This window comes from Panthera tigris, chromosome B2, assembly GCF_018350195.1.
Source record: "Panthera tigris isolate Pti1 chromosome B2, P.tigris_Pti1_mat1.1, whole genome shotgun sequence".
Lineage (NCBI taxonomy): Eukaryota > Metazoa > Chordata > Mammalia > Carnivora > Felidae > Panthera > Panthera tigris.
In genome coordinates this window covers 57325833-57350504 of record NC_056664.1, presented here as the reverse complement: position 1 = coordinate 57350504, position 24672 = coordinate 57325833, and the positions used below count along the sequence as shown (strand labels likewise).

At 39.8% G+C, this 24672-nt stretch overlaps 1 protein-coding gene across 1 annotated transcript in view; it reads left to right on the top strand.

Annotated features, from left to right (window-relative positions):
- The window catches only part of EYS (eyes shut homolog), a 1764056-nt gene that overhangs the window by 1681763 nt on the left and 57621 nt on the right, over positions 1–24672 (top strand). Inside the window, 3 exon segments of the mRNA XM_042986616.1 lie at positions 11146–11312; positions 12141–12285; positions 19247–19421. Coding sequence (XP_042842550.1) covers positions 11146–11312; positions 12141–12285; positions 19247–19421 — 487 coding nt within the window.

Below are 24672 nucleotides of genomic sequence, written 5' to 3'. Positions count from 1 at the left end.
TCCTTCTTTATTCTTTCTTCTCCTCATTGTGCTTAGTCTATCACAGACTATTGCAACAGCAATAACCTTCTTCCCAGTCTCCTTGCCCAGTCATGCCCAGCCTCCTTCCTCTCTGTTCCCCGCCTGCTACTGGGGATTGTTCTAACATTCAGATCCAAACTGATCTTGCTCAATCACCATGCTTCTTCACAATGTCCCAGCTAAGATCCTTTGCATAATATGTACAGACGTTTATCCAGCCCCTGCCTATTTGCACAATCTCATTTTCTCTCATTCCACCCTGCACCTAGCAGTAGTAGGTACATGTGTACATTCTACATCATGTCATTGTGTCCTCCATGTGTGAGCTTTTGACCAGGCCGTTCCACCTTCCTGGGCCGTCCACACTTCATTTTCATGCTTCCAAACACTTCTATCCTTTAAGCCTCAGCTCAAAAGATCACTCTTCTTTGAAGTCTTTAACCCTTCCAGGAAAATTTAAGAATTGATGTCACTGCAGTTTGCTGGTAACGATTATCCTATCTTATTTTAACTGTCTGGATCTCTTTGGGAACCAGAACAGTGGCTTCTCTTTTTTATACCAAGAGTGGCTGTCACATACAGACACTCATTACAGTTTTTGAAAGAATAAATGCAAAAATCCATGGTCCCTGTTACACCAAAACTTATAATCGATTTAGGGAGTCACAACAGACATACTTAAAATTTGTTAACCAACAATACTAAGTCAGAGTTAAGAAACCATGTCTGGTATACACAGCATCCATCACAGAGTCTGAAAAACAGCCATCACTGAATGAAGAGAGGTACATAACTGATACAAAAGATGGAATTTAGAAAGTAGAACTCTGGTCCAAGTAGACCAGTCAGAAAATCTGTTCCCATTGGTGTGTTTCTTATTCTGTGCCTTCCATTTCTTTCTTTTTTTTAATGTTTATTTTTGAGAGAGAGAGAGACAGAGACAGAGAGACAGAGAGAGAGAGAGAGAGAGTGAGCATGAGTGGGGAGGGGCAGAGAGAGAGGGAAACACAGAATCTGAAGCAGCCTCCAGGCTCTGAGCTGTCAGCACAGGGCTCAAACCCACGAACCGTGAGATCATGACCTGAGTCAAAGTTGGAGGCTTAACTGTTTAAGCCACCCAGGCACCCCTGTACCTTCCATTTCAACCAATCCCCTACAAATAGTGCTGGAGCAGCCCCACTGGCTGGCATCCCTAGGTCTGTTCTCTCCCAGCCTGAGCCGAGCTAGTCCCCAGCTCAGCACTCTATGTAAGCGGCCAGTTTCTTCCATCTGAGGTCCATCACCCCCTCTCACCCTACCTTCACAGCTTCCTTTGCCTGGAATGCCCAGCACAGTTCTCTCTACCTTTTCCAATACTGTGCAACATCCTCTGATGAATTTGGGTCTCCTTATAGCCTATCCACACAGAGCCTATATAGAATTTGTAGTTTATATCCCATGATAATTATGCCTTGCCATTCATAATCACTACTCCAAATCATATGAAGCTACCATATTCATAAATCAAAAACATTAGAATAGTGGCAATTTCATAATCTTAATCTTGTCCATCAGCAAGATTAATCTTAAATTCCTTTTGGACAATCCATGTCTTTAATATCTTTTGAATCCTCAACTGTATCATTCACATGATTGTACTGTGTGAGAAATCAATAATTACGTGCTTATTGATTCTCCCACTAACTGAAAGACTCTCTGAAGACAGAGTCTATCCTGGTCAGTTTGTAATACTGTGTATCAAGATTGATGTGGATTGTAGTGAAGAAGGTAGGACCTAAATAAAGGGTGGAAGGGGCCCACCTATCTCTCTTCACCTCCTTGAAATGCAAGGTAAAATCTTAACATTAGCCTATATTTCAAAGGTATAATACAGTGGTAGAATTTTTCAGAACACGAATATTTAACTCCCTGGATATTTGATCTACGTACCTAAGTGCTTTGTGTGCATAGCTTTATGTCAGTCCCTGGCATGTAGGTCTTCTATGCTGCAGTAATTAACTATGAAAGGTTACCTTATATTTCATGCCAACTAATTTCTTATTTACTTCAAGCCCTTGGTTATTAACTGTAACAGAAATAAGAGCACATAAATATTGCTTGATGTTTTTCTGGGGGGAAAAATGAAATGAATGTCATCTACGGGAGAGAAAAAGAAAAATGAAAGGGGGAGTGTCACAAAATCTAATCAGCTCAGCCTGTTTTTTATAGAGCCTTGATTCAGATCGGGCAGAAGGAAGATGCCTGATGAATGAGAGAGCAGGTTGTAGCCAATTCCTTAATGTTACACATCTCCCAACTCCATAGTACTGAGGCATCTTGTAACACAACTGACAGTGTATGCTCATCTCCAATATTTTTTACTATAGAAAAATGTTCATTATTTTCGTCTGTAATCACATCATAGTGACTAGAAATTGTGAGAATTTCCTCCTGACAACCTCAAACTATCAAATCTTAGCTTTTATGAAATTAAATATCCTGGACCATAATGTCAACATTGTCTAGGTTATTACATAATTTGAGTTCTTAAGACTGTCCAAAAAAACACATTAAACTAATTCCCTTTACTGACTGAGAAATACATGAAAATTGTCACATTTGACCAGTGCTTAAACGGCATTGAAAATGACAAAAATATGTAGATCCTTGCAAATCCCCCCTTTATATATGTGTGTATATATATATATGTATATACATAATGGAAAGGAATGTTTGTTTAAGCATAGTTCAATGGAGGTAACCTTGATATCATAGAAGAACATTCAGAGGGCAAAAAAAGAGGAGGGGCCAAGTGCAAATCAGTCACCTATAAGCCCACATCTTCACTGTTTGTTCTACACTTCCAAGAAGCAAACACCTTATGGAAATTCAAGTCTACCCACAAACTGGTGTTTACATCCTTTATTTTCATGTTCTCATCTCTGACAGCAAACAGCAAGAGAGATCCAGACTTCCCACTTTTTCTAGTCTCAGGTCTTTTTATTCAAAACACAGAAAAATATGCGCCATATGTAGCCTCAGGATATGCATTTTATCACATTTTCATGTACTCTGAGCACAGCGTTGCATTTGTTGTTACTATCATCCTGACCTCACTGTCTGTTCACCAGCACAGCTGGAAGCCAGGACAGCATCCTGATTTGGCCACAAACAGTAGCCAGTTTACATTGCCCACATTTTAATCATCTAATCCCCTAAAGTAGAAACTACTTGGTCTCCATTGTACACAACGGCTAACAAGCATCGTGGACATGGCTATCAGAAAGCATGGTTCTGATGCTTTCAAAGTGCTAGAATATCCTTACTTTAATGGTCATATCAACAGAACAGGAAGCTAAGAGTTTGCCACCATAAAGCTGTACCGTACCGATCTTGAGATAAACCGAGAATGTGTGTTCCAGTCACATCCTAATTGTAGTTTAGCACTCACTAAAGCAGACACTGTCACTGAATATGGAGTAAAAATGGCTTGAAGGTCTAGAATCTTCCACTACTCAATGTGAATTGTTCCAGTAGGTGACACTTTCATTCTTTTGAGTCTTATTTCTCACATATCAGCCTAGATATATTTTTTGCTTTGCATCACGTTAGCTTCAATTCTAATTTCATAAGCTTCTTCCATTTTTTTTTCCTAAAATCAATCCTACCCAATCTAACTCTTCATTCGTATCTAATTTAGCTTCTCCGAAACCTGAAGATACATGCTCATGACCATGTGAACAGTCCACCAAAGCTTTGTTAAGTTTATCTTGGTGTCTCTGTGTCAGCACCATTGTGCACCAATGTCAAGAATATTTTATTAAAAAGCAGCTTCCTTCTTTCAGAAATCTAAAAGCTTTACAGGCCCTGGAATAATAGTCAAATATGCTCACAAAGCATCTGTACCAAAGGTCTGGCTTCTCAGAGGGAACTCCCACAGGAATCAGGAACTGTTCACCAAGCAGGGTTCACTGGAACAGAAGGAAACAGAACCATCTTGGTGGCTCCTCTCCCATCTCTTCTTTCACTCAGGACAGGAAAGGAAGAAGGGAGAGGAGAAATCCACTTGTCACTTAGAACTTCTGAGTCCATTTGCAAAGATCTTATAAAAAACTTTAAGTTATTACTAGAGACAATCCTGTGTTAGTATTATCATCACCATTTTTTCAAAAGAGAGAGAGAAGAGGAAATGAGTAGCCAGAGGTTCAATTAGCAAGGAGCCCAAGATTAAACTCTCCTGCCCTTGTGACACCTGGGGCACTTCTTACTTCTGTGGGTTCCAAGTACATTACCATTAGATTTAGTACATGATAATACCTCACCATATTGGAAGAATAGTTTGAAGAAAGAACAAATCACAATCACTCTTTCTCTAATAATAAATCAAAATTTCATCATAAGTGAAATACTTCAGAAAGTTTTTATTCTGTTGGAATTAAAAGATTGTTTGACATCTGAACAAGAATTCTCATCCTTCTGTGACCTTAAAAGTCTCAATGGTAACCTTTAGGTTAACTGGTGAGCACCAAAATATGCAGGGATTTTACAGCACTGTCTCTATAAATGTCTTAGACTCCCAATATGCGCCCTCAGAAGAACCAAGGAACAGCCCAAGAATCTGACACGGTGCTGAACCTTCACCAGGGCACCTGAGAGTGAGCTTCTGCCTTTTCCCAGGGTCTAATTTCTGGGGTATCCTTCTAAGCAGACCAAGTGAGAGCACATGCTCGAGCAGATCTATGATTTACAACAGACAGTGACTGACCAGAATCAGCAGAAGAAACAGCAGGACAGGTGCTCCCAGCAATTCTCTCCAATGCATAGGCTTCAGTTGGTTCTTTTATACATGAGTCTTATTCCTCCTTTTAAGGACTTTGTTGGTGAATCAATAGTTCCAACCACTAGCTACTCTTCTTCAGCTCTTCCTTCAAGGTGAAGTTGATTAGCCCAACTCTAATAACTGTTACTGTTACTTAATCTGCATGTTTTTTCTCATTAAAATTCCATTACAATTACCATATGGTGTGTAGGAGTGCTACAAAGTTCTGCCTATTTTCTGTCTGTTTTTGTCCCTCTCTTTTTCCTTCAGATTAAAGTGACCTGTATTTCTCCTCAGCTTACTATCTGAAACATTTGATACCCTTCCTTTCTCCTACATAATAAATTTCCCCTTCCTGCTCATACTTTCCAGTTAATCAGAGGCTGTACTGGTATGCTCCAGCCATGTTGGAGAACTGCTGATATAAATAGTAAAACCTTTAGGTTTAAAAACAAGCTACAAACAGACAAATCCAGTAAAATTCAACCTCTTTGATCTTTCCTTCCAGAATATCCATGGCAGCATCCTTCACCTTGTTTCCATTTTTTTTTAATTGAAGTATATTGGATACACAATGTACATTAGTTTCAGATGTGCAACATAGTGACTCATACAATTCATAGGATTCATACGTTATGGTACGTCCACAAGTGTAGATGCCATCTGTCACCATACAACGCTATTACAAAACCATTGACTGTATTCCCTACACTGTACCTTACATCCTGATGACTTATTCATCCCATAACCGCAAGCCTGTACCTCCCACTCCCCTTCACCCATCTTTCCCATCTCCCCATTTACTCCCCATTTACTCCCCTGATGTATATATCAATGGACACCTCCATATCTTGACTATTGTAAATAGTGATTCAGTAAACCTGGGGTGTATGTATCTTTTCAAATTAGTGTTTTCATTTTCTTTGGATAAATACCCACTAGTGGAATTACTAGGTTTTATGGTATTTCTATTTTTAATTTTTTGAGGAAACTCCACACTGTTTTTCACAGTGGTTGCACCAATTTATATCCCACCAACAGTGCACAAGCATTCCTTTGTTTCCATTTTTCATCATTGTTACCCGGGCTACCATCCCTCTCTTCACTTAGACTAAGTCCTTGCTTCTGTTGCTAAGTCACTATTCTCTGTCCATTATGAGGCTGGATGCTTTTCTGACCAGTGTCTCATCTTCTTCCCCCCATGACATTTCTTATAAGCAATACTATGAGTTGTTATAATGCTTAATATGGCTCACCACAATATACCCACTTCAAAGCCCTCTGCTTAACAATATTTGTGGAATTGAGTTATGACTCTTCTTTCTAGCCAATGAGAGACCACGTTTGTTTGGTTTGGGTTGTTTTTTTTTTTTCCTGTACGTTCTAAAAGGATTTTTATTCACTTCCTAGATCTTGTTATTCTTAACTACTATTCATCCAAAGTCTTCTCCTCTTGTTTCCTTCCTCCCCTTTATCACTTGCAAAACATAATCTCGCTAAATCCTTCCTTCTTAGCACCAGCTCCTGAGTAATATCCAACAAATATCCCTTGCTTTGTCTGAAAATCTTCTTCCTAAGCCTGGTTTCATTAAGATTCACTGGCTTTGTGCTGCTGTGCATGCCAAGTGAGCTCAGTTCCAATTCTTTTCATGAAGAAACTCACTGTGTCAATCACTAAAAATCTCTATCTAATAGTATCAATGCCAAATATCATCTGTAACTTGGTGAATTGGCAAATGTAAAAATAGAAATTGCCCATATATTCTTCAAAGCTACTCAGAGAATAATGTCATAAAGGAACACTTAAATTTGAGGATGCAATTAGTGGTGGTTGTTTGAAATATGTCATTGTTTATATTATTATGTGCTTGAAGGCAAGAAATTTTCACTTCACTAAGTTACAGGAAAGTGACATGAGACATATAAATGGACGCTAACAAACCATACCTTTAGGTCACTTCACTTCACCTCCATTGTTGACCCTCCAAAAAATTGTAATTAGATCAGAGTAATGGACTGAGGCAATCAGGGCTATAGCTTTAGGAAGAAGAAAAAAGAAAAATTCTACTGTTTTCCCTTTGGGGTCACGGACCAGGGACCAGGAGTCCTGCTTCCCAGGCTTTGTATTAATGAAGCAGCGGAAGAAAATGGGATACACAAAGCTAAGATCAGGAAATAGTCAAGGGGAAAAGAAAAAAAACCTGAATCTGTTGAGAAGTTACTATGTGCTAGGTTGGCACTGTGCTGATACCTACACATTAAATATCACTGAATCCTTAGAAAACTCCTAAGAGATATTATTATTCCTTTTATTCCTCAGAGAGGAACATTCAGGAAGGGTTGGTGATGGGCACAGCTCCAACCAGACACATACTTCTCTTTCTCTGCTACGCGGACAATGGTTAAGAGCACCACTTAGCAGCTATGTGACCTTTAAGGATCCACGTGTGCATCAGCATCACCCCACAAACCCCAAGGCAGATCTGCCCCCACAAGTCTCAACGTCTCATCTGCCTAAAAAAGCCTCCCAACAGCCTCAGATGCACGGTCAATCTTGTTTTCATTTCTTTTCTTTCCCAGTTTGTTTTATGAAGGCATCAAAGGGCCCCCTCAGGCAAGGCTGTGTAATTTGTGGGGCCCATTGGAGAATGAAAATTCAGGGTCCCTTGTTGAAAAAGCAAAGAAAAAATGCCATTAAGAGGTAATGAGAGGGGTACCTAGGTGGCTTAGTTGAGCGTCCAATTCTTGATTTCAGCTCAGGTCCTGATCTCACAGTTTGTGAGTTCCAGTCCCACATCATGCTCTGCACTATTACGTGCTTGAGATTCTCTCTTCCTCTCTGCCCCAACCTCTCTCTCTCTCTCTCTCTCTCTCTCTCTCAAAATAAATAAACTTAAAAAAAAGGTAGTGAAAGCACTTCTTTACCTCAGTGGTCTCTCAACCTTTATGGTGTCTTTTAGTTGCTATTTATGTCAGTTTAAAATGCAAATATAAAACCATATAATTCATATGCAGAATCACCAAAATTATGCAGTTGGTATTTTAGAGCTTATGCCTGCATGTGTATTTCTTTCTTGCCAGAACTCTAGAGAAGCTGCACAAAATTAAGTCAATTGTCTTTATTTCACTTCTTGATACACCCACATTCTGTCCACACTCTTTCCCCTCGGCCTCCTGGTGTGTGAGGAAAGACTGAAAAGAAAGGTATCTATGGGCTTCCCTCTCTCTCCCGTTCCTTTGATGTCACCATTTTCAGTGTAAGTGATTAGCCAATGCAGAGAAGTAATGAAAGTAAGAAAGGAAGGCTAAGCTCCTTGGTCTTTCAAGTTTCTTAGATCACCATTGCCTTTCCATGCTGGAAGCAAGTTGTGGTTCAGGCTGTGTGCATAATCTCTTGGTGGGTCGGCAGCATCCCTACTCAGTCTTTAGAAGCAACACACTTACCTTGTACTCATTTTGAGTCTCACTGAACTCCCAGTATTGGGGGGATTCTGTTTACAAACACTACATGTGAATGGGGTGGCAAGAAACAACAAACATGCATTTGCATGTATGTAATGCCTCTGTTTCCACTCATGCTTTGTTGTCACCTGGACCTAACCTTCAGCTCAAAGATTTTCAAAAAGTGACAACAGAGCATTAAAACAAACATGAGGCCCTTCTGAACACAAAGCCCAATGTGACAGATGGGTCATGTGACTTGGCCCTCCTAGAGTTATTAATATTAGTCAGGCTTCATAAACAGATGGAAAGGCTGTTAAAAATACACACACACACACACACACACACACACACACACACATTCACACACACACACACTTCCAGGACCTAGCACCAAAGATTCTCACACAGGGGCATAAGGTAAGTCTAGAATCTATTTCTAGGTTTTTTTTTAAGTTTATTTATTTATTTTGAGAGAGAGAGAGAGAGAGAGAGAGAGAGAGAGAGAGAGAGCATGAGCAGGGGAGGGGCAGAGAGAGAGGGAGCCCAACGCAAGGCTCAAACCCACAAACCAAGAGATCATGACCTGAGCCTAAATCAAAAGTCAAACACTTAACCGACTGAGCCACCCAGACATCCCTAGAATCTATTTCTGATGAGCTCCTTGAGTGATTGTGATGGACTTCCAGGTTTGCAAAAAATCACCCTAGAGCACTTCCAACTCCCTGAAATAACGTTCACCTTTCAGGCACCAACAATGGTAGTTAGCTGCTTTCCTTTCTCTTACCTACACATTACCCACCATTAAGGATTACAACTGAGGAAAGGTCCAAAGGGGAAGATGTGTCAGAGAAAGGGAAAACAACCCTGATGGCCCCATCGTATGTAAATAAGATGCTATCATCTGCTTGACAGTTTGATTAGCTCCCTGGCTACACTTCTTCCTACCTGTTGGTGCATCCCTACTTGTATTCCCTGGGACATGGCTGTTCGCATAATGGCTGCCCCCATGCTGCTCCTCCTCTGATCTCCATGGCACAGGAGAGAATTTTCTCATCTCCTCCCAGCCAGGCTGTGAGGACCTGGAGGGTCATGTTGTACCTGGCATGATAGAGGCTTTCCATGACTCGAGGAAGAAGAATGGCAACAAGACAGAAAAAAAGAGAAGGATATGGCTCAAATAAATTACGCTCCTACCACCAGTTCCATTGGCAAAATACCGTCTCCCGCCCAAAAATCTGAATAATTGAAAAGACAATTCAGATGCCCACTAGAATGCCTCAAAAAGATCCCTATTCACAGCCCACAGAAAAGTGTCTTACAATTCTGTCTTCGGCCTTCTTTCCCTGTGTCTTCTAAAGTCCAACTGCTGCCTGAAAGATTTCTCCAATCTCTAATTGTGGTTTTTCTCCAATTTCTGCCTTACTGCCTTCCTGAATCTGTTTTCTCCTGGGACTTCTTCCTATTTTAAATCTATAACCCAGCTAACCCAGTGCAACATTGCAGGTGGGAAGAAGTCACCTGAGAGAGGGAAAATGAGATTTGCTGAGTTCCCAGCATGTTTAGGCAATGATATGGCACTTAACACAGTGACTCTCAACCCTGGCTGCAATATTATACTCACCTAAGGAGCTCCCCAAAATAACCCAGCTCAGGGCCCATGGCAGACTCATTAGAAAAGCACAGGTAGAGTTCAAGTACCTCTAAATAATATGTCTGTCTTCCACTTTCCAGTGCCTTAGGAAACCTGTCTCCCTAGGCTATCTGGAAACCCACACCCCTGCAGATCTTTGTCTCCTTTACCTTGCTTAGCCTAGCAACAGAAACCAAGGGAGCATACAGCCTATGACTCTTACAAATGTAGGAGGGGGGGATTGTAAATACTCACAACAAAATTCGTCTATGTTCAAGGACTCGCTTCTGCTTTTTGCCCCATGATTAAACCTCTTACTTCTATCAGGCCTTAGGTTCTTCCTGCAAGCAGAAATCCTTGCCTCAGTTTCCCACCTGCAAACCTCAGTAATAAGGTTCACAAACACATCTTTCAGAAATTAGATGATATATTTGGGTCCCTCCTTCCTGTGGACAGATCTCTTGCCTCCACCTACCTTAAGAAGCTCTGCCTTGACCAATGGGTGTTCTGCTCACCTGCCAGAAATTACAGTTAACCATCTCCAACCTTCCTAGTGCCACCAGACAATTGCCATGACCCTCCTCCAGTGCCTGATGCTGGATCTCTCCCAACCACCTGCCCCTTTTCCCATGGGTCTGTATGAGCTGTATTCTGAGTGTTCTGGTCCTGCATTTCACTGTTTTCCATGGAAGGTCCTGAACTAATGGAGAGAGAATGAGAAAAGGGAACACAAAAACATCCCACCTCTAAATAGTCATAGGGGAAAATGGTCAGGAGCTTTTGTAATAGAACAATTACGGCATATCCTGAGCAATTATGGAAATAAAATTTTCAAAACTCTCTTCAAATCATAGAATTTCAAAGCTGAAATCAGGTTATCTCAATCTTTTGAATCTTCTGAACTATCAGAGCAGTTCTAGTCTATTGTAAATTTCTATTTATTGTAAAGTGCACACTGAACTTCATTCAGACAAAAAGGAGATTTTAATACCAACTTTTTATGTATTGATCATTCCCCTGGGTTGACCAGAACCCTCATGGCTTCAAAGAAAAACTCTTAGCGTTCAGACAGTTTCTGGGGGTGTGAATAACAATATCCAGACGCACACATACCGGAGTGCCCTTGAGAGGCTAGATGTCTGTTATAACTTCTGTATGCTGTCTATACCTCAGAACGAGACAATAAAGCAAAGGTTACTAGACTCCTGAATTTCCTCTCAGTGAGTATGCCCCACACATCTTCTCATCCCAGGGTTGGACAGCGATGACTTCCTGGCCGTGGGTCTGCGTGAGGGCAGTGTGGTTTACACCTACAACCTGGGAGCGGGCACAGCAAGTATCAGCAGTGATCCCCTCGATCTGAGCCTTGGCATCCACACAGTCCGTCTGGGGAGGTTCTTCCAGATGGGCTGGCTGAAGGTAAAACGTCATCCCTTCATCTGTCCCAGAGACTTGCCCCGCACTATACATATCGTCGGATCTGTGCAGTGGAGACGAGAGGGGAACAGGTCCATGCTGCTTCTCCCTTGCCGTTCACAGACCTGTGCATACAGCTGAGCAGTAGAGGCATGCTTGCAACTAAGTGGTGTGGGGATTAGAAAGAGGGATGACTAACATAAATAAGGTGAGAGAGGGCTCAGGAAATGCTCCTCCCAAAAAGGTGATGCTTGAGTATAACTGCAAGTAAATAGGGGTCCAGAAAAACAACAGTGCCCAGTGTGGGCTTGAAGAATGCCAGTAGTTCATTGTGGTTTTCAGGTAGGGAGGAGCAAAAGAGGTGGTTAGTGTAGACCAGATATATATTATAAAAGGACTTAGATGTCACGCTAAGAAGTTTAGATTTTTATCAAGAGCTATGGGGAGCTACTGAGAAATTGAAGAAGGGGTTTGGGTACCACAGTCGACTTTTTTTGACAACTGACTCTGGTGGTTGTATGGAGAATGGAAGGGGAGGGGGGCAAGGCTAGATGGAGGAAGACCAGTGGGATGCTAGTTCCTAATCTTTGGAGAACTGTGATTTTGATTGAAATGCAAAACCATGACTGCTGTATTAATATATCCATGGTAACAGACACCAGCAGAGAAGCAAAGAATACAGTGGTGAGGTGTTTTTTATTTTTTCAAAATTCAGGTATTGTGAATTTTTCATGCCGAGTTAATGGAAAATAACAAAACAGTAGCTTAACAGTTCACCCAGAGGAATTAATTCCTTTTCTTAATAGGTTTTGAATTTTTTTCCTTTTGAAGGTAGATGATCATAAAAATAAGTCCATCATCTCCCCAGGAAGACTGGTTGGTCTCAATGTCGTCAGTCAGTTTTATGTAGGTGGCTACAGTGAATACACACCAGATCTCTTACCCCATGGAGCCGATTTTAAAAATGGCTTTCAAGGTAAGTCTTGGATTGTTTTTACACTACACCTGCCAGTTTCAAATTTGGAGACAACAAAAAACTTTAACGAGTATACATCTAGTTCCAAAACCAGAAATATGGGTTGCTTTTGAATCAGACTTGATCAAAGCTTGATTTTAAGGGAAAGCATTCGGACATTGTTTATTAGTTGCTTACTACCTACGTAGTTTCAATGAACTACAATGTTTCAATGAACAAAACAAAGGTTCTTGCACTCGTGAGTTTACATTCCAGTTGGGAAAAGGCAATAAACACTAAAAATGATAAGTAAATTATATAGTAGTATAAGGTGATAAATTCTGTGGGGGAAAAAAATGAAAAGTAGACCATGCTCTGGGGGAGGGGGGTAGGGGTATGGCTGATTTTTTTGTATAGGGTGATTTTTTTAAGTTTATTTATTTATTGAGAGAGAGAGAGAGAGCAAGTCGGGGAGGGACAGAGGGAAAGAGAGAGAGCATCCCAGACAGGCTCCAGGCTGTGAGCTGTCAGTGCAGAGCCTGACACAGGGCTCAAACTTCTGAACCATGAGATCATGACCTGAGCAGAAGTCAGTTGCTTAATGGACTGAAACAGCCAGATGCCCCTAGGGTGCTTTTTAATATAGGACAAGCAGGGTAAATCTCATGGAGTCACAGTAAAAATCGAAACTCCAACTAAATTTGTAATGTACTTGATGCAAAGATGAGAGACAGACTACAGCTAACTGATCCATACCACAGAGGCCACCACAAGTCAAGAGGATTAAGGGGGAACATTATGCTTGTGCAAATAATCATATTGCCTCAGTCTGTCTCCCTGTGTTCAGAAAGGGAAGTAGACTCAGACCTTCTCGTACAAAGCTGATTCATAGTAGAGTTATAAGATAAAGACATGCTTTGAATTGTTGTAATAGAGCATTTGGTGAAAATAAGCTTTTGGATGTATCCTAGTCTCCAGATATTTGCTCAAGGAACTCTTTGTTATAGTGTTCTCAGCCACCCACCCATGACCAGCCTACTCTCCATCAGAAGTCAAGGTATAGGGACCAGGATGTGATGCACATCTCTGCAGGACAGGAGCTGCCATCAAAAACCACTTCAGGCACTTGGGTTCTCTGCCTGCCTGGCAGCATCCTTCTCCCCAGCTTCATGGACTTCCGCCTAAACACAGATGCAGGAGGCCATGTGTGTGAGACATAGGAAGGCAACACAGCCAATCCAGCATCATATTCCAATAAAATTAGTTCATTCTGCCAAGGCTCTCCAAGAAACGTTTTCTTTGAATATGCAATCAGTGCTGATTCTCCAAAGAGTGTCTTATAGAAGAGTTTAAAGCACATTAAGGCACTGTGCTCCAAATCATAACTCAACAGTTCTTCCACAGCAGGAGATAATCTGAAAAGGATTGCAAAGGCATAACAAATCAATCAGTTTTTACAAATACTATATTCAAGAAAAGGGATGGGTAAATGTGAAGAAGCACATCTTCCGCTCAGTGAAGTGGAGAACCTGTGTGTGTGTGTGGGAGGGGGTCCTCAAAACTTGTCATTTATTACAGACACAATTCTTACATAAATACTCTGGGTATAGCTCCAAGGATAAGAGTGTGGACTCTGAGACCCAACTTCCTGGGGATGCACCCAGTCCTTCCACCTACAAGCCTCATGACCCTGGCTAGTCACCACCCTGTGTCTCCCTGTGCCTCACCTGCACAGCATGGATTGTTCTGAGGTGGAGGTAATGGTGAGACAACACAAAATTGACACTGGTTTACAGCACCTACTCTGTGTTAGCAGTGATGACGGACCTGGTGGTGGGAGACAGCATAGCGCCAGTCAGACATTTCTTCTCTTTCTCTGCTACACGGACAGTGGCTAGGTGCATGGAATCTGGAGTCAATGCATCTTCAGATTCAGGCTCTGCTGCGTTACAGCTACGTAACTTGTAGCCTGTTACTTAAACTCTTTGAGCTTCCATTTTCTTCTCTTTTCTCCTCAGAGGAGAAAAATGTCTACCCCATGAGATTCTTCTGATGTAATCAGTTAAGTAAAATAATTATCTTAAGTGCTTCACTCGGAAACTGATACATGATAAATGCTCAGTGTATGTTTACTATTATTATCTCTCCATCCTGTTGTCATAGGATTTGATATTGTCAAATTTATTTATTTTTTTAATGTTTATTTTGAGAGAGAGAGAGAGCATGAGCAGGGGAGAGGCAGAGAGAGAGAATCCCAGGCAGTGTCCTCACTGTCAGCACAGAGCCCAAAGCAGGGCTCGAGCTCACAAACTGTGAGATCATGACCTGAGCCAAAACCAAGAGTCAGATGCTTAACCCACGGAGCCACTCAGGCACCCCGGATGTTGTCAAATTTATTGAAGTCCAGTGCTTCCTGGGGTTTTTCTATGTAACTTTCTCCCTTCTATTGAGATTATGAATTTTCTGCACACCTTGCTAATGAGAACAGAAGCTCTCATCAAACCTGTCATTTTCTCCTTAAGTATGATGGTGAGCCTGAATTCAGCATGCACACCGTAGGCCCTTCCTGTGACATACACGCTAGGATCACACACATCTGGAAGTGTGTTAGCTGCCATGATTCTCAGGATAGAAGTTTGGGGCAGGTCTTCTTGGTAAATGCCACCTAATCCAGCGTCATGGAAGTTCCATGAACTTGAAAGACCCTAATTTTATCACTTGTCTCTTGAATCCTCCCTTGATGTGTGCCTGGCATTCAGTATGTTCTGCAAATCATGGATACTTGTTACCAATGTACCATAACAGCCAGATCACAGTAGTAACATTCATCTGTGAGTCCCAAAAGCTGAGTTCTACTGGCTGTAAAAAATGATATACGTAACTTTCTTCAAATGTAGATTTCTAGACCCTACTCCAGAACTACCTCATCGAAGTATCTATGATGGAATCTAAAAATTTGCACTTCAATAAGTCTGCCCAGATTTGGAAGCCACTATATTAATTAATCATCACAAAACAAATACAAAATTTCATGGAAAAATTTAATGATTAGACTCAGGTCATTGCATTTGTCTTTGGTGATTAAGTCACATGTTATAAAAGATTATATGATTTAGGCTTACATATTTTTATAAACACTAGTGATAAATGACTCTACTCCATAAGTTATCAGTCTAAAATACAAATCCTGGGGTTCCTGGGTGACTCAGTTGGTTAAATGGTCCAACTTTGGCTCAGGTCATGACCTCACAGTTTGTGGGTTTGAGCCCCACGTCAGGCTCTGTGCTGACAGCTCAGAGCCTGGAGCCTGCTTTGGATTCTGTGTCTCCCTCTCTCTCTGTCCCTCCCCTGCTCACGCTCTCTCTCTCTCTCTCTCTCTCTCTCAAAAATAAAAATAAATGGTAAAACATTTTTTAATATTAAAAAAATAATAAAATGAAATACAAATCCTTACTGTTGATAAAGCCTATTTGTTTTTGTTCTGGAAACAGTTTATAATGAGCCATTATTTCCCTAGAACTTTAATATTTATGAAAATATTGAGTTATTTAATCCTTCTTCAGATTAATCTGCATATGCCATGCAGAGAAGGACTTACTCTCTCACCTGCCTTAAGAAGAATTCTCCCCTCCTCTCCAAAGTTGCATCTATTACAAAGCTGCAGGGCTTTCAGGCTGATGCATATGGGATTCAGCAGGTCTTGGAGTCTCCTGAAGCCATACATACAATTGTGCATGTGCCCAAGTGCATTTTTATGGGAAGAAGATCCATCACTTTCACCCGTGTTCTAAGATCTGCTGCTTTCACTGAAAGACCTATTTAATCATGATGTAGAATTAAAAGTTACTTTTGACTAGAGTGAACATGGGGAAATCTGTCTATTATTCTAGTGTTACAACATCTAGAGTTCATTGGTACAGGGATTACTAAATATTCATTACTCAGCTAAACAGACTGGACATGAAATAGATTCAGATTCATTAACAGCACTGTAAAGAACATGTTATTCCAACTAACAGTGCCCTACACTGTCAGTACAATCCATTTCTTGCTAGTTCAGCTTTCTCTCTCTCTCTCTCTCTCTCTCTCTCTCTCTCTCTCTGCCCCCCGCCCACCTCTCTTTAATTGCATGGTACTTTTCAAACCAGAACTCATAAGAGGGGAAAAAATAAGTTTACTGCAATAATTTACATATTATTTTACAGTCAAAATATACCACTTATGTGGAACCTAGCTCATTTTACTTTCCAATATACACCTGGCTTATGGCTTCTAAGTCTTTATCATAACTACTTTATCATTTGCAGGAAGTATGTTATGAATAGTTGTGTGGTGCTATACTAAGCAGATTATACTTTGCTATATTAATAAGACTGAAAATATACAATATATATTCTACATAAGGCTTCTACCATAATTGCCTGTAAATTGTATATATTGACTGACATGAACATCTCTCTGTAAAAGAAACACATTCAATTATTTGTATTAGCTAAATGTTTCTCCAAATATAGCCTTGCATTGCCACGTTTTTAGCCAAAAATATATTTTAGCAGTTCTTCATAACAAGAGCATTTAATTTATCCATATAAAGGAGAAGTGCTTTTAAATGAACAGCTTCAGAATTTAATACTTATTATAGTCATTTAACAAGTTTTTTCTCAGTGCATGATTATAAAATTTTTTTTTCAATTTTTGCCAAAAAAGATAAACAATTTTATAAAGGTCGTAAGGGATTTGAGACAGTGAGGTAGACAGGATGGAATACGAGCCCTACTAATTGCCAGGGATCATACTGGCCAGTTTATGTACATCACCTTATTCCTCTTAATCTATAGATTATCAGATATTCTTGTCCCCAGTTTAAAAGTGAAAAGGTCAGCACTCAGGTTTCGATCACCGACCCATTATGTGGCAGAGATTGTAATTGGCTCCAGACCCACCTGACTCTATCCTGCACTTCCACTTTTGCTCTCTGCTCAGTGCATTTCGCTATGCAAAAAGCTTGGGAAGCCCTGCTTCGTTAATTAAGTTACCTGGTTATTGGGTGTAGACTCAGTAGCATTCATTAATTTCTTCATTTTGTACAGTGCTTTTTTGTGTAATAGCAGATGGCAGTACTTGGAGAAATAACAAAGGTTAAATCTGAGGAAGAACAATCACTTCTCTCACAATAAGAAAATATCAGCGCCTGCTGAGAATGGTGCTTGTCAGTGAAAATGCCAGTGAGAATTAAGTTGGAGAGTAAATTCTTGACCTTTCAAAACTGAACCCATCTTTTTCACCATGAGGAATTATTCCATGCTTTTAGCTCCTGAAAGTTTCAAAAGTAAAATCCAGTCCGGCTTTTCTTTTACCCTTTTAAAGACACTATTTATGGTTGATAACCATATTGACCTAAAAGTACTTTATAAACAAACTCTAAGTGCTAAAGGAGATGAGTAAAATTGTAATGCATTTCAGGATCCCAAACAGTTCCATGGAGAGTCTTTGTTGAACTGCCCTTTTTGTTTATATTTGCCTAATCTTGGTGTGTTAAAGATCCTTTTCCCTCCAGCTCCGAGTATAATTGACAAATAAAATAGTATATAGGTGAGGGGTACAGTGTGACGATTTGGTACACATACACATCGAGAAAAGTATGCGCGATCAAGTCAACCTTGTGTGTGCGTATGGTGAGAACACATACAATCTACTTCCTCAGCAAATTTCAGGTGTATTAATACAGTATTATTTACTATAGGCACATGCTGTACCTTGGATCCCCAAAACTTATCCATCTTATAAGTGAAAGTTCTCACAATTTAACCAGCATCTCCCATTTCCCTCACACCCCAGCCCCTGGCAACCACCATTCTACTCTGCTTCTATGAGTTTGACTTCTTTAGATTGTACATATAAGTAAGATCATACAGTCTACACCTGGCAAAGAGCTTTCTAGGGATCTATGTAAAGACAAATCTCTGAGGGAAAAAAAGATAAATGCGACAACATAAACATTATAAACTTCTCTACATAAAAAATAGAAGCTTAACCATAAGCAAAATTAAATGGCAAATATTAAACTGAAGAAAACATTAACAATATATGACAAAGAACTAATATGCTCATTATATAAGGTCTTCCAAATTAATGTTTAAAGGGGTGAATTGAGAAAAATATTACACAATAAGCATATGAAAAGGAAAAAATACCAATGACTAATAAATTTATTAAAAGGTTTCCAACCCCAAGTAAAACCGGCAAAAGGGCATTTTATTATTTATTTCATTTTAAAATGAAACATAATAATCTCTTGCATTGTGGTAACTGTGAAGAAGCAAGCATTCCAGTACACAATTGGGGAGATACAATTGTGCGAAATATCTGTGACACTTGGGCACACTTCAGAGCATCCATACTGTTTGCCCTGGTTGTTTTACTGCTAGAAATTAATACTGAGAAAATCATTAGCAAATGCACAAAGATATACATATAATGATATTAATTATAGCATTATTTTTAATAGCAAAAAAGGTATAAATTAGTCAATTGTCCAATTGAGGTTAATTAAATATATAAAAGAATATTATGCCATCATTTAAAAATAGTTTATGCTATTAGGAAAGAGTTAGTGGTATTTATACTATACTAATGTTTGGAATACTATATGCAATATAATTTAATGCAGGATTCTGTTTTTGTTTAAAAGAAAATACAGCTAAGCATAGAAAAAATAGTGTGTATATATGTATATTAATAATTAGTGGTATATAATATATATGAAAGTGTGAACTATTGTCTTTTCTAGAGTGTTGATATTATAGATAATTTTTATTTTTCTCTCCGTGCTTTTCTGTGTTTTTGTAGTATTTTTCTCACCAATTGACATGTATTAGTTTATGTCAAAAAAATGTTGCTTTAAAAATGAAAAATAATTCTCCTCTTGTTTTGTTTGTTTCTTCCAGCTTTGTAATATGATGTATTTTTGCCTTTCTTCAAGGTTGCATTTTTACTATTCAAGTTCGCACTGAGAAGAATGGCCACTTCAGAAGCCTGGGAAATCCTGAGGGCCACCCAGATGCTGGGCGCAGCATTAGCCAGTGTGACGTTTCTCCTTGCAGTTTAATGAAATGCAGCAATGGTGGGACATGTGTGGAGAGTGCATCCACTGTCCAGTAAGTACGACGTTATTAAGAAAGAAACTTGCAGGTTATTTGCATGTTAAGTAGTATTCCACTCACACAAACTAGAAACACAGACTGATGCTCACATTTAAAATGTTTATCTGTTGGGGCATCTGAGTGGCTCAGGAGGTTAAGTGTCCAACTCTTGATTTCAGCTCAGGTCATGATCTTGTGGTTCATCGCTTCCAGCCCTGCATCAGGTTCTGCATTGACCATGTGGAGCCTACTTGGGATTCTTTCTCTCTCTCTCTCTCTGCCCCTACCCTGCTCTCATTCTCTCCTAAAATAAATCAACAAACTTTTCAAAATAGTAAAACGTTTTTATGTCAACTTTATAGGTGTCTGGGCAACAAATAAAAGCAACTAGAAGCGGGTCAGAGCAACATTTATGCCATCTTGTCAATTTTTTTAAACAATAAAAAGGAATAACTACATGTCATTCCAGACACCGTGGAAAGTAATCTTACATTCATCACATTGAGAGTGTTGTCAGAAATATATATTTTTTAATTTTTTTTAATGTTTTTATTTATTTTTGATACAGAGAGAGACAAAGCATGAGCAGGAGAGGGGCAGAGGGAAGGGGAGACACAGAATCTGAAGCGAGCTCCAGGCTCTGAGCTGTCAGCACAGAGCCCGACGCAGGGCTTGAACTCACGGAGTATGAGATCATGACCTGAGCTGAAGTCGGATGCTAACCGACTAAGCCACCCAGGCACTCCCAGAAATATTAATCATACAAAGGTTTTCTTATTGGGATTTGCTTTCATGTTGCATATTCATATTTCATACTGAACTCCTTCAGAAAGGGTCCTCTCTAGGTGGACCCTAGCAAAGCTGTGTGGTGTTACTTCTGAACTACTTTAGTATGAAACAAAACATGGACCTGTTGAGTGGGAAGAACAAAGGAATGTTGTCTTGTAAAGAACTTCTTTCATTGAGCATCTCCTCGGTGTGCAGGTAATATATGAGGGTGCTCTGGGAATATGCCAAATAAAGAGGAAGTAAGCACTCCATCCTTCAATTTCTTCCACTCTGGCTATTCAGTTTCTTACATCCTAGCTGTTCTCTACATGTATGAGACAACTAGAAAAGTGATCTGCCCACTTTTGTCCCACAGGACATGTCATGATGCACTGCACAGCTAATTCTAGCTCACTGCAAAGCAATTCAGGAAATAGGATACCAGAATATCCCCTAGGAGACAGGAGTATAGATGAGCACACAGTCTTACAAAGCCTGAGTGAATCCCTTACCTCCCCTAAGCGGTTCCCTTCCACCAACCTTCCACTGGAAAATAATCAAAAGCAAAGTGCAAAGTTCAAACAACTGCTAATTACAATGCACGGGGCTAGTGAGAAAATGCTTCTTGTTGGAGGAGAGGAGATTGTCATTAGATCTTACTCTTTCTTACCCCAAACTCTCCAATGACTTCTTAGGACATGTAAAATAATACCTAAATCTTTGACCTTAACCGATAAGGCCCTATGTGGTCTGGCCCCCGCAGCCTCCTGGGCCTTCTCTCTTACTCCTCACTCACTGTGCTCAAGTCCAGTTAGCCTACTTCTGTCCTTAGAACACAGCTCATTTCTGCTTCTAGACCTGAACGCTGTGTCTTCATTCAGGGAGTCCCTTGCCAACAGTCTCCATTCGGCTGCCTCCTTCTTATCACCTCCTCAGAAAGGTGCCCCCTTAGATCAACCCAAAACTATCCCTCCCTCTAATCATTCTCTATCACATCATCATATTTTACTTTCCCCATAATATATTATTCTCTAATTTATTTATTTGTTTGCTTGTTTGTATGTTGATTATTATTTTTCCCTAAACAATGGGTCTGAGCTGTCACTCTACCATTTTATCCCTCATACCTTGAAGAGTTACCTCTCATAGAATAGGCATTCATTAATTATTTGTTCAGTTAGTGAACCAATAAGTAAATGTTCAATGAAAAAAGTAGAAGAAATCTTTATTCCAAAAGTTTTAAGCAAAAGTGCAAATGTAAGGACAAGCAGGGTGACCCTATGATGGTCATGATAATGAAGCCAAATTGACTAAACAGAATATTTTAATTAATTAGCTATGAAAAATGGGACAGATGGAAGGATGGGAAATATACATGATGGATAACAGATTTGATTGTCCTCAAGAATGAGATATAAACCATTCCTGGACAGGAAAAAGTCATGGTAAAGACAGTCCTCTTGATATCCCTTTGCAGCATGGATGTATTGGGGAATCACTAGGAGACAGTTTTGGAAAATCTAAGCATATTATGAGGGGCCTGGTTCTAAGAAGTAACCATAGAGGTGTCTGGGTGGCTCAGTCGATTAAGCATCTGACTCTTGGTTTTGGCTCAGGTCATGATCTCATGATTCGTGAGTTCAAGCCCTGTATTGGGCTCTGTGCTACTTAGGATTCTCTCTCACTCCCTCTCTGCCCCTCCCTTGCTTGCACATGCTCTCTTTCTCTTGCTCCCTCTCTCAAAATAAATAAATGAACTTAGACAAGAAAAAAGAAAAGAAAAGAAAAGAAAAGAAAAGAAAAGAAAAGAAAAGAAAAGAAAAGAAAAGAAAAAGGAGGGGAGGGAAGGATGGGAGAGGAGAGGAGAGGAGAAGAGAGGAGAGGAGAGGAGAGGAGAGGAGAGGAGAGGAGAGGAGAGGGAAGGAGAGGGAAGGGAAGCCATAAAGGAGTGCCTGGGTGGCTCAGTAGTTTAAGTGTCCGACTTCAGCTCAGGCCCTGATCTCACAGCTAGGCTCATGAGTTCAAGCCCCACCCCCACCAGGCTCTCTGCAGTCATTGCAGAGCCTGCTTTGGATCCCCTGTCTCTCTCTCTCTCTGACCCTCCCCCACTAGCGTGCGCATTCTCTCTCGCTCGCTCTCTCTCTCTCTCTCTCTCAAAAATAAACATTAAAAAAAAATAGAGGGGTACCCATAAAAAAGGAAAGAATTAGTTTGAAGATATTGCAGAGATATATTCATGGTACATTATGACCTATTGCTTATGATTGTGAGTGCAGGGAGGGTCAATGGGGAGTCAAATCTAAATTATCAAATCCAAAACAAGTATGAAAGGCTTGATGTGTTCTGGGATGTCCAAGACACCTGATGTGCTAAACAATAAGCTAAAAGCAAAAGCCCATAGAAGTACGAAGGACAAAATCTGCGGGTTGGGACACCACCCTCACAGAGTAATATACTTTGAATTAGCTCAACCATTATGATTTTATTGTTACTTCTTTACAATTTCTAATGAAACCTTTAGGCTTGCTTTACAACTTATGCATTCTAATTTGCTCTACAACCAAGTTTAATTATTCAAAAGAACAAATTTACCTCACTTTATCTAAAGAAATGTCATTCTTCAGGTAACCTACTAAGTGTTTTTGTTAGCTTTTAATGTGATAATAAATAAACTGATAGTAATAAAGAATGTGATAATAAAGAATGTAAGACAGTAAGAAAGCATGGGAAATTGAAGGCCCAAGTAGGAAATTCACTCTAATTCCTCACTATTCCATGTAGAGCAAAGGGCTTAACTGTTGCCATTTAAAAGCCACAGGTGTTGGGGCACCTGGGTGGCTCAGTTGAGCATCTATCTGACTCTTGATTCCAGTTCAGGTCATGGTCTCAGGGTTCATGAGATCTAGCCCTGCATTGGGCTCTGTGCTGAAGGTGCCAAGCCTGCTTGGGATTCTTTGTCTCCCTTTCTCTATGTCCCTCCCCCACTATCTCCCTCTCTCAAATAAACTTTTTAAAAAATCTAAATAAATAATAAATAAATAAATGCCACACGTTTTAATTAGAAAATATAGTGTCAAGTGTAGACAGACACCTAGAATTATTTGCAGATTATTTTGACTAATATACAGAATTTTCTTGAATTGTGATAGTAAAAGTAATACCATACAATCGCACAGCAGTTTTTGGCTAACAGAGCATTTTTTGCACACATTATTTTCATTGCTCCTAATCACACCTCCCCAGGTCAAGGCAGACATTCTAGTCCCAATTTAATGGATGGGAAACAAAGCCCCAGAGACTGTGAGTGAATCAAAAGGGTAAAACCAGCACCTTAAAAGTAGAACAGCAGGACCCAAAACCAAACTTCCTAGTCTGTGGGTCAAAATTCTCTCCAGAATCTAAATAAGAAATGAATTTAAAAGCAACTAATAATACAGGTAAGGTAACAAAAGTATTAAGTATCTCTTTATCTGCTGGATGTAATCTGTTCATTTATTTTTAATTTTTTTTAATCAAGTGTCTTCAGTGGACACTTCATATGTTCTCCAAATTGGGAAGTACCTTGCCTCGTAATAACAAAGACCCTGGGGGTTTCATAACCTCCTGTGTGGGTGGAAAGCGGGACCTTATAATCTCACGTGAGAGCTTTGACTTGAATAACAAATGGACTTGCTTCATGCTGACACATTTGTTTATAGGATTCTGAAAGCTTTCTTATCAAAATTGAGACCAATGTTTGGGATTTTCTTATGGAGATAACAACGAAATGTTTACCGTATTAACTACGTGTAAAGCACCGCCGTAGAGTCAGAAGTAGCTCTTGTGAGTACTATATAATAACATTAAAAGGACAGCTCCCTGAATTTGAAAGAGGTAAATTTTATGGTCTGTAAATTATTCCTCAATAAAGCTATTTAAAAATATTAAGGTTCCCACTCATGGACTTTCAGCTCTAGTGGCAGCATTTTACAGAGAATTTTATTCTTTTTGATAAGTTTTGTAATTCTGCTCTAATCTCAGTAACAAGAATCCCCTGTTTAAAAGAAGATGTTTTCTTTGTAATATATGCTTTTCCATGGTGTTTAAGAAGTTTTCCTCTATCTCAGGCTTTTAACTTTACATGGCTCTACACTTCTGTTTTTTTCCTGAAGCAGAGTACTATTAAATTGAATTTCTGGGTACCGTTCTAGGCAGATCAAAGCTAACGTTCAGTCTTTTTCTTCAAAATAACTAACACGCAAGATAAAACGTTTTTTAAATGCTCAAGAGGCAGGCCCCAACCCAGAAGCATAAATTTCATGGTGTTTGGAATAAATTTTAAAAGAAAAAATCTCAAAGCTGGTCAAAGCACCTTAACAATGCACAGCTGAATGGTACAAGTTTTTTTCAAAAAGAACTCAAAATGCTTCCTTTGGTTCCATGCATCACAGCCGGGAGTAGGAGGCGCCATTGGTACATACGGGGAGGTCTTGAGCCAAGGAAGGTGGGAGGGGGGGCC